Genomic DNA, 19116 nt, shown 5'->3' with positions numbered 1-19116 from the left:
GGGTGTGCTTTCAGGGTGTGTTAGCACCATGCAGCATCCTCTCCAGCAAGGAAATGCATTTTATGCTTGGAGGGTGATCTACTCTGAAATCAATTCTTTCTGAGAACATGCCTAAGTTCTGGGTTAAAATCTAACCCTAGATCTGCCAAGGAACATAACAGGCAGGCTCTGACTCTGTGGTGGAACCACCTCTCCCCATACCCACATGTCTGAGTAACTTCAAGACTGGGGTCTTTCCAAATGTAGGTTAATCCAAATGCCAGTCCAAACACATCTGTAGTATTCTCTCTATCAATGACACTCCCCAGTCATAAAGGACAACACTAAGAGGGACACAGAGCTAACATGTTCCTTTAAGAGTGGATTTCAGAATCTGAGCCCTTAGTTTCAGCATTAGTCCTTTAGCATTATTCTAAATTACCTTTTATTCTCACTTAAGAGTAAAACCTACTTGAGATGCTTTTGTAATTCCAGAGCTTGAAATTCACACCTTCAAATGGAGCCTGTAGCTGGGCTAAAAATAACTGTAAATCTGGCTTAATTACACCTACTCTACACTACATCTACTCTTATTTCTTCCTGTAGTCGCTGTCCACATCACATCCAGGGTCTCCTGATGCCCATGTATTCCAACACTGACAGCCCTCACTTCATCTTCTAAAACACAAGACAGACCTCCTCAAAGCCCAGCTACTCCTCACCAGTTTTCCCTAAGTATGTTCACAATGAAGTTACCTGCTGCTCTCTGCCTCCACTTACCCAACAGAGCAGAGGCCAATGTTAACAGCTGACTGATTCAAAGTGTACTGAGCAAGCCAAAGTGATTATTCTCCACTAGAATGCTCCTTAGGCAAGGATCTGTTCCCTTCCTCATATACTTACTGAAACTTTTTTCCCCCACCAGCTGAGGGGAAAATATGCAAATTACAGAACTTTTTCCTAAACAAATTTCTTGAGACTTTGTCAGAATTTACTTCTCCCCCTGCAGCTATAAGCAAACCCCACGTTACCCATAATGTTTGTTATTTCTTGCTCTCCAGAACACTACCAGGGGGAATGTTCAACTACCTCCGGAAACGCTTTACCAGCCACATCAGAGAACGAAGCCGGCGCAGGGCCAGGCTGGTCTCTAAAGATGGAAGGTGTAACATAGAGTTTGGCAATGTAGGACAGTCAAGGTTTGTCTTTTTGATTGACATCTGGACAACTATCCTGGACCTGAGGTGGAGGTACAAAATGACTATCTTCATTTCAGCTTTCTTGGGCAGCTGGTTTCTTTTTGGGCTCCTCTGGTACGTTGTGGCATACGTGCACAAAGACCTCCCAGAATTCAACCCTTCCATAAATCACACCCCTTGTGTTGAGAACATCAACGGCCTGACTTCTGCTTTCCTCTTCTCCTTGGAGACCCAGGTAACCATCGGCTACGGCTTTAGATGTGTCACAGAGCAATGTGCCACTGCCATTTTCCTGCTCATCTTCCAGTCGATCTTGGGGGTCATCATCAATTCTTTTATGTGTGGTGCCATCTTGGCCAAGATATCAAGGTCCAAAAACCGGGCTAAGACCATCACCTTCAGCAAGAACGCTGTCATCAGCAAGCGGGGTGGGAAGCTCTGCCTCCTCATTCGGGTGGCAAACCTCAGGAAGAGCCTGCTGATTGGGAGTCACATCTATGGGAAGCTGCTGAAGACCACCATCACCCCAGAAGGAGAGACAATCATTTTGGACCAGGTCAACATAGAATTTGTAGTTGATGCTGGCAATGAGAATCTCTTCTTCATTTCCCCGTTAACTATTTATCATATCATAGATCAGAACAGCCCATTCTTCCACATGGCAGCAGAGACCATTCTGCAGCAGGATTTTGAATTGGTGGTGTTTTTAGATGGCACAGTTGAAGCCACCAGTGCTACCTGTCAAGTGAGGACATCCTACATCCCAGAAGAGGTGCTCTGGGGTTATCGCTTTGCTCCTATCGTGTCCAAGACCAAAGAAGGGAAATACAGAGTAGACTTCCAGAACTTCAGCAAGACAGTGGCTGTGGAGACACCCCACTGTGCCTTCTGTCTCTACAATGAGAAAGAAGCTAAAGCCAAAGAGAAGAAAGGTTATGACAACCCTGGTTTTGTCTTGTCAGAAGTTAGTGAAGCCAGTGACACAAAGATGTAGTTCCAGATATCCATGGGACTAATCTTTTTCAGTAATTAATTCAATATTGAGAGGACTAATAACTTAGTAAAACAAAATATCCCACAGACATTTTTACTCCAAGCCAGCATTTATCTTCTCAAAAGCCTCAAATCAAAGAGGAACAGAATACCAGTGATCTCCAGAACACTATTTAACTACACTATATATATATATTTCATAGAATTTATATTTTTATACCTATAGGGCATTTTATGAAGCTGCTACGTTGGCATGTCCAACCTGCTTAAGTTCCCAGAGGCATGCAAGTCTGAAAGCCAAGAAGATGGAGAGAAACTTTAGGACATGTTAAAGGTACACAGCTACTGGAAGAACAGGAGGCAAAGATGAAGAAACCTGATGGGTTTGTCAGCCAAAACCTCAAAGAAACCCTGTTTCTTGTTGCTCAGAGTCCTCTATGAAAGCAGACTCTCTGCCTCCAGAACACTTGGGCACTTTTGGACACTTTGAAACAATTCCTTCTTTCTTGGAGGCTGGTACACCTACAGAAATGGAGCATTAAGGGATGGTACATGCTTAGGAAGCTACAAAAGACAGTGCTTGGGCCATGCTGCTGCATCCAGAACCCTGTAAAATACAGCTTCTCTCCTGTGAAAACCTCCGACTCCTTTCAAGGGGGGAATAAAAGCACCAAATGGAGATGAAGAGTGGAAAAAGCCAAGAAGCAGCAGAGACCCACTGTGGGAGAAGAGGAATTTTACAGCTTATTCCTAACTGTTGCACCTTTCAGACACTCTGCACTTCCCCAGGAGCTGGCTAACTGTGAAAGCAGGAAACATCTGAAGACAACTGTCCAGAAAGAAGGTAACCCACAGAGGAGAGATGACAAACACATCAATTGCTTCACACCTGGCAGAAAAGCAGTCCAGTGGGAGAAGAGAGGAAATTCCCAGCTCTAGATGTATCCTTCAACAAAACCCACAATGCAAACAGAGATTAGCTTTTCCTTTGAAGCACAAAGGTCTTGTTAAAACAAAAACACACCATAGAAGCCTCCCACCAACAGTGGGCTTCAGATTTAGTTCCAAACCATCCATCTCATCACAGCAAAACGTGCATCCCTGCAGGAAACAAGTTCTGTTCAGTGGTAGCTAAGGAGCAGGGAACATTTTTTGCAGGTATGATTTTTGACATTTAAGCTTCAAATACAACATGAAACATCAATAATTTTGGTGAATTTCTACTTCCTCACAGCTTCCCCCCCCAGGTTCTTCTGCTGAGATATCAAAGACAGGATTTTTGACAACTCTTCCCAGTGATGTAACTCAGCTCATCTATTTTCAATGCTGTGATAAAATAGAAGCATCTTTTTTAAAAGCTGTTGGGCTGTTTTAAAATAAGGAGGGGGGGAATTAAGCAGGGCAAATGATGACAAGACCAAGTTATGTCACTAATGAACAAAATGTGAGTGTGGCAAACTCTGGGGACCAAAAGTGTTCAGGTCTCAGTCCAAGTGTAGGACCAACTCCTTTGTTGGTTCAGAACAAATCACTTCAGTATGTGTTGTGGGTTTGCCATCTGTAGCACAGGACAAAGTGCTTCTGCTGTACAAAGAACAATGTTCTGAACAATCATGTCACTAAAGCACTTTAAAAGCCAACTCTCAACTGTCTCAATCTCTCCCCTCCTCAGTGCACCACTGTCATACCCTTTGCTTCCAGGTGGAAAGGTCAGCACAAAGTTCTCTTCTTACCACACATCAGAGTTACTAAGAGCTGGTAATGACAGAATCACAGGGTTAGAACAGACCTCTGAGATCATCTAGTCAAACCATTCCTGTCCTGTGCTAAACCAGCTCCCTGAGCACCTCATCTCCCCTCTGTTAAACACACCCAGGGGCAGGGACTCAGCCCCCTCCCTGGGCAGCCTGGGCCAGTGCCCAATAACCCCTTCACACACAGGGAGTAGTGGCCACCCACGGATATCTAGGAGGGAGCAGAGAAGTGAAATGATGTCTCAAGAGCCCCAGGCTTGTCTGTGCTGTTCAGCCCTTCCATAGTTGCTGTTACATTTCCTTTACAGGCTTCCTGTACAGTTGCCCTGTGTGTAATTCCCCTGTCAGTACTCAAGGCTTACAAGTTCTCTTAACCTCGGGAGATGAAACATGCTGTGATGCCCTTAACAGGAGCAGATAGTCATCCCTGTGCAAAGCTCATGTTAATAGGAAATCCAGTTAAAGGGTCAACCCCAACTCTGCAATGAGGAGACAGGAAAGATTCCTATTTCCTAAGTAAGGCTGGTTTGGGATGTCAGTACTGGGGGGGGGGTGTGTGTGTGTGTGTGTGTGGAAAATAATCCAGTGCTCTTCCAGGGCTCATCCAAGAGATGTTGTACATCCTCCAAAGCTTGAGGGGGTCCCTAAACAATGTGCTTTCAGGCACTGCCCTTGGAAGGCCACCTCAAAATCCCAAACCTCAGTTCAGGCCCCAGCTTTTCAAACCTCTTACCCTCCATCTCCACAGCACAAGCATGAGGAGGCATTATTCACCTCTGGAGGTGTTAAGCACTGCCAGAACTCCAATAGGAGATGCTCAATCTCACTGTATGGATTTAATTCATTTCTTAGATGTGGTGCTTAGGCACATGGTTTACTGGTGGTTGGCAGGTTGGGAGATGGTTGGACTTGATCTAAAGGATCCCTTCCAACCAAGACAACTTTATGATTCTATTACCTGTTGTTCAGTCTATTCTAACAGCTAGACCTGCCTGAAAAGCTAGCTCTGCTGCCTGCAGGAAGGGGGATGTGTGCCTCTGCATGTTTTGGTGCTACAGAGGGGAACTGGCTGCTGAAGGCACAGGGAAGATACAAGGACATGGTCATGGCCCTGCAATCTCTGGCAGAGCCATCAAGCTTGCTTAGAGGGGCATCATAATGGCACCCAAATGGGAACCTAGGGGTGAAGCCCCCCACCCATGAGCCTGCAGCCGATTGTCACTTGAGGAAAGGCTCGCCCATCCCACCCCAGCAGCAGATAGAGCACTGTGGTCAGAGCCCAGCAGCGGGACAACAATGAGTGGAATTTCCTCTCTCTGTCCAGGGAGGGCTGTTTGTCACCAGAAAGATAAAAGGCCAGGGCAGGGAAAAGGAGTTATCAGGAGACACGCCACACAGTGCCACTCAGGACAGACTCTGTAGGAAGTCTATTTTGGGGGCTGTCACCCCTACTGCCATTAAAAGAAAGTTCAGTTAAGAGGATGAAAATAAGTTTAATCTTGCTGAGCAGAAGCAGCTGGAGGGAGCCACAGGACTGATACTGGAAGACAAAGGCTTCACCCATGACACTATTTTCTTACATCTCTACAGCACTGTCCTCAAGCTTTAAGGCTCCCTGCTCCCTCCCTGTCCATCCACTCCCCAGGCTGCCCAAGCAACAAGGAGTCCTTCCCACAAAGGGCAAAGTGCAATGGAGGCCAACAGCCTCAAAGCAGGAATTGGAAGGAATATCTCCTTCTCTGGAGAGATTCCAGCCCCATCTGGATGCTGACCTGTGTGACCTGTCCTAGGGACCCTGCTTTGGCAGGGGGGTTGGACCTGATGATCTCTTGAGGTCTCTTCCAACCCCTACAATTCTGTGAGAGGGCTGGAGAGAGCATCTCATCTCTTCAGAGAAGAAATCAAGACCATGGACTTACTGGTGAATTAAGGCTGTGAAAGTATTAGCCAAGCAGCCAGGCTTGGGAATAACGTGTCTGCACTAAACTTAATTTATCTTCTCATTTCACAAACAACATGTTTCTTCTACTGTATTTATTTTACACATTCATTCAAGCTGTGTGTAATATTTCAATCGTTTGGAAATAGATTTGCCCTCCTGCTGGCAAATGAATAAGGCATCCTGCTGACTGCTGGAGAAAGGGCTGGGAATTAAAATAACGGCTCTCAGTGAACTGACACGTGCTGGTTAGCTGCCTCCACACACCCTTTGGTAGTAACCAGCAAAGAGAAACACCCCCACACCCCCCCAAATAATAATAGTAAAGCAAACCTCAGTGAACTGTGATGCTGCACTGACTCGTGTTGCTGGGATGTGGCAGAGTGCTGCTGACTGGCTCACAGCAGCTGCCTCTGGGTAACTTCTGCATGTAGAAGGTTCCTTGTAAACTCAGCTACTCACCCACAAGCAAGGCAGCAGCATGCAAAGCCCCAACACAAGTGAGAGCAGCTGAGGTGTTGTATCCTCTTTCTTCTCCCCCAGGGCACACTGATGTGGTCAGGCTCATGTGAATTCAGCTGGGAAGAGCCTTTATTTCCCCTTCCCTTCTATTTTGGCCCCTTCAATTCACTCCCTGCCTTGAACTGTCACAGTGCCTGCCCAATTCCTGTGCCCCACACAAAGGGAGAAAACACAGGGCATAGAATTTCACAGGATTTCACAGAATCACTTGGGTTGGAAGAGACCCTTAATATCATTGAGTCCAACCACAGCCCAACCCTACCTAGTCCCCCTCTAAATTATGTCCTTAAACACTTCATCTACACACCTTTTAAATCCCTCTGGGGATGGAGACTCCACCACCTCCTGGGCAGCCTGTTCCAATGCCTGACAACCCTTTCAGTAAAGAAATTCCTCCTGATATCTGACCTCAAATCCCCCTGGTATCGTTTTAAGCCCCTGCCTGAGGGTGAATCTGTGCCTCCAGCTTCTTGCTGCAGCCTGGGACCACACCATCCCTGCCCCTATATAACACATCACAACCCTGTGACGATGTCACTGGAACAAGAATGAGGAAGGCTAAAGCCCTCTCCCACAGCTGCTAGAATACACAATGTGCTTCTGGAGGCCAAGTTGACATTCCTGTGGTGGAAGCATCTGCCTGGGGAAGCTTATGACTTGAACAAACTCACTGCTACATGAGACAGACATAAATCCTCCCCGCTCCAAGGAGCTGGACAGGCAAAGGGGAGGCTGGAAATGACATAATCTCAGCGTCCATCACGATTTGCTTGCTGCTGGCCAAATTTAAGCACAGAAAGCATTGAAACCCTGGCTGTCCTGGGCGATGGCATCCCAAGCAGGCTCTGCAGAGCCGAAGCTGCTTAATTACTCTTAACGCCACCCCCCCAGAGAGGCAGGCTGGGATGCCAGGGACCACGCAGGGCTGCTGCCCGAGGGATGCCCGAAGTGTCTTTCTGTCCTGCCGCCGCTGGATGGCAGTCCTTCCCTCCAGATAGCTGCACGGCCGGCTGCCCTTCCCTCCCCTCCTCCTCGGAGAGATACCAGGCTGGCTCCCCTCCCCTGCAGGTAACCTCACCTCCAGCTCTCCCAGACCCCCACACTCAACCTTCCATCAGCAGCTCAGGGAGCCCAAGGCTGCGAGCGATGGCAACTTTGAAAGCCCAAAGCAAGAATTTATTGGGACTGTTCCTTGTTTTATTACACCGAGTTTAAATGCATTTAGTGACTTGGTTTTGGCACGGGCTCTGCTAGCAGGATATATTTAGCCACTTCACAGAAGTGTTGGGAGACTTAACTCGCTGCAATGAATTCGGAGGTGACGTGTTAGTGGAGGGTTGGGGGCTGTAAACGTCACGTCTGCAGTGGCATCTAAAGCACCTTTAACAGAGCCTGTAGTGGGGGGGAGTGGGTCTGGGGGTGCCTGTATTACAGCACAGAGTCACTTACAGCAACTTGAGCAAGTCACTGCTCCCTGTCAAGAGCCTCAGTTTCCCCAGGTGATGAGAGCAGCCCCATGGGAACACATGAGGCTCTAGTCCTGTGTTAGTGTGGCACCCCCACCCCCATTTGAAGTACTGCCTGGGGGTTACAGCACCTCCTGAACCTCTCACAGAGGACTCCCCACCATCTCAGCTGTGCCTACAGACCCCAAAACAGCCCTTCACACCCCAACTCTGGGAGTTTAGCCCATTAATTCCCACAGGCACCACAGCACGTGTAGCACATGAGTGAGCTTTGCACTATGGGGCATTAACCCCACAGATCTGGAGGGGATGGGGGAGAACAGGAGCAATTAAAAACAGCAGGGTCCCCATTATCTGAGATACAACACACCAAGCACAACCTCCTCCAGAGCCACTCCAGCCCCCCCTTGGGTGACATACCAGCACAGGTCCACAGCAGAGGAGACTCCTTTGGCTTGTGCACAGGACTTTGCAGCAGTAGGGAAGGTAAAGCAGATCCAGCATTGGATTTTACAGCTCCAGGAGACAGAAAGTCAACAAAAAGCCAAAGCAAATAAGTTTGCTGCAGTTCCCAGAAAGGAAGAAGCAAGGTCTTGTGCTGCACAAGGAACTGCCAGAGTCCCTGGGTTGTTCCATCTCCCTCAGCAGCCACAACTTGAAAATATAAAGCACAGATCTTCATCCTTTTCTGCCTTCACCAGTCCTCCCCTAACCAAAAAAACCTGCCTGCTTGCTCACTGCAGCCATTTATACTGGCTGAAGGGGCTGCCCAGTTGCAACCAGTCCAAACCATCACCCACACATCACCAACACCTGTGTGCACAGGTGCAGCTCATTCCCACTGTGGAGGTGATGAGGGATGTTGCCACGGTGGCCTCAAAACCAGCTTTTTCTGCTTTCTTTTTGTGGGTTTAGGATTGGGGGTGTGGTTGGAGCCTGAAGGGATGATTTTTTCCTCAGGTTCTCTTGTTTTCTGATGCAACAGAAGAATGGGAGATTTCTGAGCAGAGGTTTCTACCTCTGTGTATGAAAAAACCCACAAGGTACAAGCTCAGTTCTGTGCTGTGTGTCATTCTTTGTATGACCTTAGTCAATGGTCTCTTAATTCTTTCCTAATATGAAAGTCTGAGCTTTATTTGCAACAACTTTTGCTTTTACAGATGAAAACCTAATATCTAGGGTTTTCCCTGTCTGCCTTTTGCTTTTATAGATGAAACCCCTAATATATAGGCTTTTCATATAATATATAGGGGTTTCATATAATATATTAGGGGTTTCATATAATACATGTAACATATATGTTAAGTATTGTGCAAAAATATACAAATAGGGTACTGTCAAACTCTGTGTTTGTTTTCATCACATCATGGAATCGTTTAGGTTGGAAAAGACTTTTGATAAGCGAGTCTGAGGTCCCTTGGTGTGTCCCAGAAACTTGGCTTGGGAGGAAACATCCCCCTCTTACCACCCCTGGAGCTCCCAGTGTGGTGAAAGTCGGGCTGATGCCAGGGGGTTGCGAATGGGCTGCTTTGATCTGTGTGTTATTTCTCATTCTTCACATCAGGAACATGAACTCTTCAGATCTTACAGAAAGGCTAAAAGGCACCTGGGAAGTGCTGCACAGGTCTGAGGCTGTCTGGCACGCTGGTATGACATCTCTTGACTCTGTGGTCCCCTCTATTCCAAGGGACTGCAGCTTGCAGTCTGAAGCTAAATGTTAGCAAATATGAGCAAAGGTTAATATCAGCAAGGACCTTGAAGAGAAGGATGGAGAGACACTGCAAGGACCTGAGCTGTGGATGCTGCTGATCACCTTTAAGATGTTACAAGTTGGACAGCCAGGAAGAGATTGTTCTTAAATCACTGGTTGCTTTCAAAAGCCTTTTTTGAAGGATCCTGCTGGCCAGGTTTTGCTATATCAAAGACAACTTTGCACTCTGATAACCTTCAGGTTCTGCCTTTAGATGTTTTTGTGCAATCTCAGTCTTCAGATTTTCCTATTGCTCCAACTGGGCAGGGGTGCTGTATCAAAAGACTGGGCATTTCTATGGATGATGCATAGCCAGAACAAATCTGGATTGCACTACAGTGAAAAACAGGAGAGATAAGGAAAGGTTAAAAAAAAGCCTCACCGACTCTTTGGACTACATTGAAGAACTGTGGTTGAACACACAAAGGGAACAGCCCTGGGATGGTTGAACACACCAACATGGTGTGTTTTCAGAGCTAATCAAGCCAGTGAAGGCTATTGTACTAGCAACTCAGCAACAAAAGGTTGTGTGTGGAGGAAGGAAACGGTGTACTGGGGCAGTTGTGTATTTCTAAGGGTTTATCAAATCTGCAGAAAGATCAAGCTATCTCTCAGGACCACGGTGTGTCTGTGAAACTGCAGGAAGTGCCTTTGCCTGACCTTTATACACAGTCAGAAGATTCCTTGGCAGCGCTTGTTTTTGCAGCCTCTTCGTCTGGGGAACAGTTTGGCTTCCCTCAGGCTTTGGGGCTAGGTGAGAAACAGGAGCAGGCAGGCAAGCAGGACAACACATACAGCATGGCATGGCATGGCTACGTTCTGGCAGTGATTCCTAAAGAGCAAAGAGACAGAGATGTCTAGTAGGTCAGGGGTGGCACTCAGCGTGGTGCTGTGACCCCATCGCTGCTCCCAGCTCTGCCACCATCCTCAGGCAAGACACTTCACCTCCTCACACCTTGGCTGCTGTACCACCTTCTCCCTCTCCATGGCCAAAAGATGGAGCCTAGGTTTCTGATTGTGACACCTCAATAACTTAATTAGCTCTGAGAAACACCAGCTCTGGAGGCACAAGTCGAGACTGATACTGTTTTCCAGTGATAAGGGTTATGATTGCCACTACTGTGGTGCTGCTTTCCTGTTTTCTTCTTTAAGCTAAATTCAATTTATAGTCAAAGTTCATTCTTTATCTGCAGGTATGAGAGGGGAGGGAGAGAGTGGGACAATAGGATGCCTTAGAGAAGAAAACCACCATTTATTTGGTCACATTTTTGTACATCATACTCTTCACACAGTTTCCTCATAGCACTTAATACATATTTTTTTTAAAAAACACAGAGATTACTTGCAAAATTATATATATTTTTCTATCCAAAAAAAGTACATTGCATATATATAGTAGCAAAAGCTCCTTTTCCATGGGTAATCTCTTCATACTTAAATTTTGCGATTATTGCGGTAACGTAACTTATAAAACATCCCAAAAGCACTAAGACCTAAACTGATTAGCTTGATCTTATTTTTCCATTTTGTTAAATAAATGGCATCAGTGCTTCTGTTTAAAGTTCTGAGCAGACTATAATGTTCTGGTTTCGGGCTCTCATCCTGCAATCGGATGCACATGGACTGAATCTTGCACCCGCCCAGAGTCCCAAAGGTTATGTCTAGATTAGATATTTGTGATCCTGTTAATTGGTTGCCAGTTAATACAAGTTAGCTAATAGGTTGTACATGTAAATCTCACCCTACTGCCATCCTCATCACCCCCTCCCTGCCCCAACATCTGTTCTAAAACACAAATGTTTGTGGTTTACCCTTCTGTTTATGGCACCAAACCGCCGCTGGCGGCTCATCAAATGAACATGTGCAAAAATTAGAGAGGGGTGGTTGAGAATTTTTCAAATTGAAATGGAAACCCCTAGTGAAAGCTTTGCATAAAGATGTCATCGTGAGAAATATTCAGTAATTTTCTCTAGGAAGTGGTTTAAGATCTTTCCAAAGTTCAAGATTTTGGTGCAAGATAATCAGAAAATATTTAAAATAGTTGCTTGAAAATGCTGGTGCATGTTTTCAATCAGTTTCAATGCAAACACTTTAGCTAAGTGGAGTTAATTTGCAGACAACTCTGGCAGGCTAAGGAATAAACTCTACTCTAGACAAACCCAGGGAAATCTGGAAGATTCCTGGCTACTTCAGGGGTCAATTATGGATCCAATTGCAGGACCGAGGTTCTCTCCCACAGATACATTACTCGTGTCTTCTTTTTAAAATTTTCTTTTTTTAGCAAAAAGTACAAACCTACAGCCCAAATGTACAGATTGAAAAAGATGTACAAATTACATTAAAAAAAAAAACAACAAAAAACCAAAAACAAAACAAAAAACAACCCACAAACAACTGAGCTGACAGTAAAAAAAACAACAAACCTGCATTTGTGACCGAGGTCAACTCGTTTTATTTAATCTTTCTTTTTAAAACTGTGAGATATAGGGAAAAAAAAATAACTCTGCATAATTTATACAGTAATTTGCCTTCTGATTTGTTGACCACTTTGGATGACGGTCTGACAAACGCACAGCGTTTGCGAATCGGTAGCATTTAGCGATCCCTCAGGCTCTGGCAGAGCTCAGGGAGCTGCTGTCATTTCTTTTGCTTCACTTTTGCTTTCAAGGAATGCCTGCACTTGACATCAGGTTACTCTTTGTTCTGGTTTCTGATGTTTCTGGAGTTAATACACAGTCTAATGAAATTGTACACTCTAGAGAAAAAGTTCCTTCAATGCCCTTTACTTCTTAAAATATACATGTACATATATATATATGAATATATATATATTTCATTTCCAGTTGGGTGAAAATCCTCATCTGCCTTAAAGCTAAGATTCCAGTTGTGGTCCTCTGCAGGCCAACATCCTCCGTTTAATGGTGAAATTGCCTAGGTTCTCCACAGTGAGACAAAAAAAAACCCCAAATCCATGTAGTCATCTTTTCTTATGACCCACAGTTGGATCTATGTCTTGTCCAAAGCCTTTGAATCCTTAAAAATTTCTCTCATCAAAAAGCTAATAATCATTCCAGGCAACGATGAACAATCTTCATAGTCAATTCCTACAGAGGACAGAAGCGTTAAAACCCAAAGAAAACGCAGAGTACTGGCCCAAAGAAGCATCCATCTCTCCGTTCAAGACACAAGAGGCAAAGTTACAAAAGTAAAAGGTTTGATCCAGGAATAAGCAATATCCAGTTTTAATTCTTCCCCATAAAGGCCACAATTATCCGCTAAGGGTCCCCCCAAAAACCCTAAAAAAAATCCCAGAAGTAAGTAAGTCCAACCAGACTAATAAAGGCCACTTGAAGATAAAAGCATCTAGTAATAGCTGCCCAAGTGTGGTGATACGTGGGCGTTGGGATGGCGAGGGACGTTGGGGTTTGGATAAATGCTTCCTGTCGGGGAGGTCCAATAAGGTGAGGCTGCTCCAAAGAAACTGGACGATGTGACAGGCATAGAAGAAGGGTGCGGGGGTATAAAGTTCACCTTCTGCTGATGGCCGTGGTAAGACTGCATGTAGGAGATCTCTGAAGGATACTTGTACATTGTGGATTCGGTGGGATGAGGCTGAAGAGCCTGGGCAATGCCTTGAAAGTCAAATTTGTAGGCATACCTTTTGCCATGGACTTTGGTCATAATGTTCTTGTCGTAGTAGTATCGGAGGGCTCGGCTCAGCTTGTCGTAATTCATGTTGGGTTTGCTTTTGCGTTCTCCCCAGCGCCGCGCCACTTCATCAGGGTCCGTCATCTTGAACTCCCCATTGGTCCCTTCCCACGTGATACAGGTGGCGTTGGAACTGTCCGACAGCAACTCCAGGAGGAACTGCCACAGTTGGATCTGCCCGCTCCCTGCCAGAAGCAAGCCAAAGAGGAAAGGAAATGACATTGTGTTTCCTGCTTCAAAGCAAAGACAAAGGCAGGAAACAGAAGGACTATCTCGATCTTGACTGGGAACTGCTCCTTCAAGCCTCAGAAATTCTTACATAGGAGTGGATAAACTGTTCCCAGCAAACAAGTTAGTCAACCCTTTGTTCTGTTCATGAGTTTGAGGTCAGATTAGATTTCATAATGGTCGCCTTTGGCCTTAAAATCTTCAGGCTGTTCACAAACAGCCTTTTTCCCAAGCATACTGTTCTGGCCATTTTTTTTTCACTGAATAGTTAAATGAGTATATTTCAACTCCAAATTCTTTACTGTTTACCATGGATATTGTTTTGGATACCTTCAGTTTTCTTCCCAGCTGGTGATCTATCTGAGCGATTGTTTCTTCCCCAGACTAGATGACTCTGAGTTTTATTCAGTGGGGTTACACTGACAGTAAAGGATGTTTCCTTACAAGCATTCAAGTGCAGGCAATGTAGATGTTCCATGGCTCTCAGAACCGACCCCACTGGCAATGGACAACAGCTACTCATCCAGTACAGACTGGAGCAGTAGATCAGAGGGAAAGCTGCTGCTGTACTCAGCTTTGGTGAGGCTGCACCTTGAGTTCTGTGCTCAGTTTTGAGCCTCTCACTACAGGAAGGATGTTGAGATGCTGGAGCTCGTCCAGAGGAGGGCGACAAAGCTGGTGAAGGGTCTGGAGCACAAGTCTGTGGGGAACGGCTGAGGGAGCTGGGGATTTTTCGTCTGGAGGAAAGGAGGCTGAGGGGAGACCTCATCACTCTCTACAAGCACCTGCGAGGTGGTTGCAGAGATGTCGGGGTTGGTCTCTTCTCTCAGGTGACAAGTGATAGGACGGGAAGAAATGGCTTAAAATTGCACCAGGGGAGATTTAGGTTTGATATAGGGAAGAATTTCTTTACTGAAGGGGTTGTCAGGCATTGGAACAGGCTGCCTGGGAAGGTGGTGCGATCACCACCCCTGGAGGGATTTAAGAGGCGTGTGGATGAAGTGCTTAAGGACATGAGAGGTAGACTAGTCAGGGTTAGGCTGTGGTTGGACTCGATGATCTTAAGGGTCTCTTCCTACCCAGATAGTTCTGTGACTCTATGATGATTCTAACCCCTTGGACAAAGGTGGTCTGAAATTTAAAGATGAACTCACCTGGATTGGCAAGACGGCTACTAGTGGGCCCCAGGACTTGGTAGGGATCTAAAAAAAAAACCAAAAACCAAACACAATCACCCAACAAAAGCCATTTTAAAAAATGTTTAAATGAAAAAAACCCCAGCAGTTCCTTATTGCTTATTCTAAAAAGCAGTTCAAAGTTTCACTTTCTCCCTTTACTCGTACTGATTCTTCTCCTAGGGCCTGGAACAGACTTGATGTGTTCCTTATTTCTTTGGTAGCAAACCACCACCGATTATTTATGGAATTCAAAATGGCACGGTGGTGCTGGCATTGGTTTCAGACTTGCCTGCTTTCAAAGACCATAATCTCTTTGGAGATACCCTACACTTATGTGTCATCTAGAAAAAATGAAACGTGAAAAAAGAAGTGTGGGATAGTAGAGCAGTAACAAATCAGGAGGATATATATTTCTCCTAATAAAAAGAGCTGGAGAGCAGATGAGATTTGGAAATTCACTTGTTAGCTCTCCAGCTTGCTTCCCTCTGAGGTCAATGAAATGTTTGCCCAGCTCTCCTTTACTGAAGCAAGCATGGTGTTAGGCACACGGGAGTAGCAGGAGTTTTGTCACTGGCCCCAGTGAGGCTGAGTGTTTCTTGAAAACCCCACAGCACATTTATTAGGAACGAATTCCTTCCCTTTTTGTGGGGCCTCCTCAGCCCTATTCTCTACAACACTTCTCCTTTGCTTCTCTCTGCTTTTGGTGATTTGGATCTATAGCGTTTGCTCACGGATTGAATCAATGCCAAAAGAACCAACCCCTTAAAATAAAAAGAAAACCCTAAAAAAGGGATAGAAAGCAGCTGTGCAAAGCAGAGAAGGTGGTATTTAGCTTTTCAAAGCCCCCTTGGGAAAGGAGCAGGAAACACTACTGCTTGCTGCCCAACGGGGTTTGCTTTTCTTCTTTGGTTTGCTTTGACACAGGGGAAGCCCTGTTGGTTCTGTTTGGAGACACTTCCATTGAACATCCCTGCAGTGGAGGGGAAGAGGCAGTGAGCAGACACTCCACTGCTGCAGCATAAACAGCTTCCCTGCCCCTGAGTGCTCCGTGCCCTGTCACACAGCGTGTCACGATACTTCAGAGGAGATGCAGCCCATACCAGGCACCGTGCAGGGCTGAGAGAAGGATGTTGCTTTTGAATGGGGAAGGACAATGCAGTAAGACAGAAACCCTTTGCAGCAATTGCTGTCACTGCTCAGTCACAGTTGACTCATTATTCTGAGACTTCCTTATAAAGCTCTGCCTCTTTCTGCTGTGCCCACTGTTGGTGCTGCTTGACACATTTCTTCACCCAAATTGAGTACATTCTAGGTACTTAGCAAATGCAGTTGGGACAAAATCATCACTCACCTGGCTGGGGCCGCTGCTGTTCTGTTTTGTTCACATTTTGTGTCCCTGCAACAGGAAGGCCTGTAAAGAGAGAGAAAGATCTTATATGTACTAGAATGGGAGGGGAGGAGTTAACAGAGAACATGAGTACAGGACACATCACAGAATCACAGGACATTAGGAGCTGGGAGCTCGAAAGATCACCTAGTCCAACCCCCCTGCCAGACGAGGATCACCAAGACTACATCACACAGGAACACATCCAGACAGGTTTGAATGTCTCCAGAGGAGGAGACCACAAAACCTCTCTGGGCAGCCTGTCCCAGCACTCCTTCACCCTCACAGGGAAAAGGTTCCTCCTTATGTTCACATGGAACTTCCTCTCCTCCAGCTTGCACCCATGGCCCCTAGTCCTGTCACTGCCATCACTGAGAAAAGCTTGGCCCTGGCCTCGTGACTCTCACCCTTCACATATTTATAAACATTAATGAGGTCACCCCTCAGTCTCCTCTTCTCCAGGCTGAAGAGGCCCAGCTCCCTCAGCCTCTCCTCATAAGGAAGGGGTTCCACTCCCTTCATCATCTTGGTGGTCCTGCACTGGGCTCTTCCAAGTAGTTCTGTGTCCTTCCTGACCTGAGGGGCCCAGAACTGGGCACACTTTTCCAGGTGTGGTCTCACCAGGGCAGAGCAGAGGGGGAGAAGAACCTCTCTTGACCTACTAACCACCCCCCTTCTAATACACCTCAGGATGTCATTGGCCTTCTTAGCCATGAGGGCACATTGCTGGTGATGGTCATGCTGCTGTCCCCCAGGATCCCCAGGTCCGTCTCCCCTACGCTGCTCTCCAACAGGCCAGTCCCCAGCCTGTACTGGTCCCTGGGGTTGTTCTTCCCCAGATGCCAGACCCTCCACTTGCCCTTGTTCAGTCTCATGAAACTTCTCCCCTCCCAGCTCTCCAGCCTGTCTAAGCCTTGCTGGATGGCAGCACAGCCCCCTGGGGTGGCATCCACCCCTCCCAGGGTTGTGTCTTCAGCAAACTTGCTGACTGTGCACTCCATTCCCTCATCCAGGTCATCACTGAACACATTGAACAGCACAGGTCCCAGCACCGACCCCTGAGGGACTCCAGTAGAACCAGACCTCCAGCTAGAAATAGGAATAACAGCCATTGGGATGGGAAAAGTTTCTCTAATGCTAAGAGCTGATGTCTTTGAAATGCCCTAGAAAAGTAAGAGGTTTGACTAGAAATTTAAAATGTCCCCAGAAAATGAAAATATGGAGATGAGGCAAGAAAAACATTATGCAGGTATAAATCCTGCCCTTCTCCCATGCAGGGACTTTTCCCAGTATTTTTTGGAAATGTGAATCCCTTTTTTAAAAACAACCTTTACATGCAAATCGAACAGTTTGCTGACAGTATCACAGCCATTTCTCTAAATCACTTCAACATCAACATCTGTTCCCCCTCTTCATATCATTTCTTGTAACAGAAGACTGTAACTCAAAGGACATTCTTCACACTTAGAGTGTGTGTAGCTCAGAAAGATTCAAAGCAAAGGAACTTCTGCCACAGTTATTTACATTTGGTAGTATCTTGTTGAAGGTCAGATGTGCCCATCTTGTGCTGCTGCATAGGGATATACCCCAACAGAGGAAGCAGGGGGGGGGGAATATGGCTCAATATCAGTCTTTAGGGAACTGGTATTTCTAATGAGATGTCAACTAGACTATACGGTGAATTCAAGGATGCTATTAAACCAGGATGAAATGAGAGCAGTGTGTGAGCAGGGCTCATGTAGCAGGGGCCCTGGCTGCTTGCTAGGCTTTGTGTAGAATTTTACTTTCTGAAAAGCAGTAAGAAACTCCCAGAGTCTCCTAAGCTGTCCCTAAAAACTTACACCGGTGGTTAGCACGGAGTCTGTGTTTGTACAAAGGATCTGCTCCCGGCCCCTGAAACACATCCTGGAAGTATTAGAGGTTCAATATTAAAAGCATTTGTGTCTATTTCTATTTCTTTACACAGCCCTTATCTTACTCTCCCCAAACTTCCTCTCTTCTCCTGCTCGGAAGACAAGCCAGCCATGCTTGTATTCTCCTACAGTCTCTGATCTTCTGATCTTCCATTGCAGAACTGGTGAGTCCCATCAGGACGTCTTATTTTTGGCAAGGCCAGAATTCATATTCGTCTCCCCATCCTTGTTCTCCTGACTGCATCATAGGAGGCATCTAATCACAGAAGACAACAAGGCACAGAGGGGTTGAAATGAACTCGTCCTAGAACAAAACTTGTCAGAAACCAGCTTTGTGGCTTGGTTCTGACTGGCTTGGTATTAATCAGATCTGTTCTTCCTCTCTGTACCTCCTGTGCTCCCTCAGCCCTCTCACAAGGGCAACAGGGTGGAACTACAACTGCTTGGGAAATCCTCGAAATCCTGGAATTTTGATGTGACTCCTCCCATCCAAGGGGAGATCCCCCCACCCTCCCTTTCTCTTATCCCAAGATAAGTCAGAAAAGGAGGATGAGTTGGACCCTTTTGTTATTTCCCCTCGAATAAACAGTGACTGTAAAACTCGGGGAGGCCAAGGACTTGACACACACAATAAGGAAGCTGCTTTAAGGAGCAGGGAGAAGCAGGAAAAGCATCCTCTCCAGTGAAACTGAAAATACCCCTCTGGCCACATCACTGGAGAGGAGCAGGCACTGCCCCATGCCCTGTGGGGTAGCACAGCGCAGTGGGGCTGTGCAGCTCCCTGTGGAAACATCCCAGGCGCTTGCACATTCCTCCCGGCGCTGGGAAAGCTGCCGCAGCTTTGAAATTACAGCCTTCTAGTTACTGGCATGAAAAGGAAAACAGAGAAGGGAAGGGAGAGGGAAGGGGAGGGGAGGAGAAGGAGGGAAAGAGGAGGAGGGAAGAGAGCAGAAGGGGGGTAGAAACAGCTCATGGTTTTATTTTTATTTTACTTTATTTGGTTTTTTTCCCTTTTTACTAGAAACCACAAACCCCACTGCAAATAGATCAGGCTGAAAAACAAACCGCTGTGGTTTCAGCCTGGTACAAAGAGTGAGATG

At 46.2% G+C, this 19116-nt stretch overlaps 2 protein-coding genes across 2 annotated transcripts in view; one reads left to right on the top strand and one right to left on the bottom strand.

Moving 5' to 3' along the window:
• Positions 1 to 1056: 1056 nt before the first annotated feature.
• Positions 1057 to 2172, top strand: KCNJ1 (potassium inwardly rectifying channel subfamily J member 1; the record flags this gene model as incomplete). The annotated part of the gene is made up of 1 exon (XM_084274863.1): positions 1057 to 2172. The coding sequence occupies one exon, from the start codon at positions 1057 to 1059 to the stop codon at positions 2170 to 2172; it is 1116 nt and encodes a 371-aa protein (XP_084130989.1).
• A 10793-nt stretch (positions 2173 to 12965) lies between these two features.
• The window catches only part of FLI1 (Fli-1 proto-oncogene, ETS transcription factor), a gene marked incomplete at both ends in the record, with an annotated part of 83412 nt that continues 77261 nt past the window's right edge, over positions 12966 to 19116 (bottom strand). The window contains 5 exon segments of the mRNA XM_084274820.1: positions 12966 to 13495; positions 14693 to 14740; positions 16068 to 16127; positions 18205 to 18232; positions 18235 to 18272. Coding sequence (XP_084130946.1) covers positions 12966 to 13495; positions 14693 to 14740; positions 16068 to 16127; positions 18205 to 18232; positions 18235 to 18272 — 704 coding nt within the window.

Source organism: Gallinula chloropus (genome assembly GCF_964237585.1).
Source record: "Gallinula chloropus genome assembly, chromosome: 24".
NCBI lineage: Eukaryota > Metazoa > Chordata > Aves > Gruiformes > Rallidae > Gallinula > Gallinula chloropus.
Note: the sequence above shows the minus strand (reverse complement) of the source record. Positions and strands in the feature narration are given on the sequence as shown.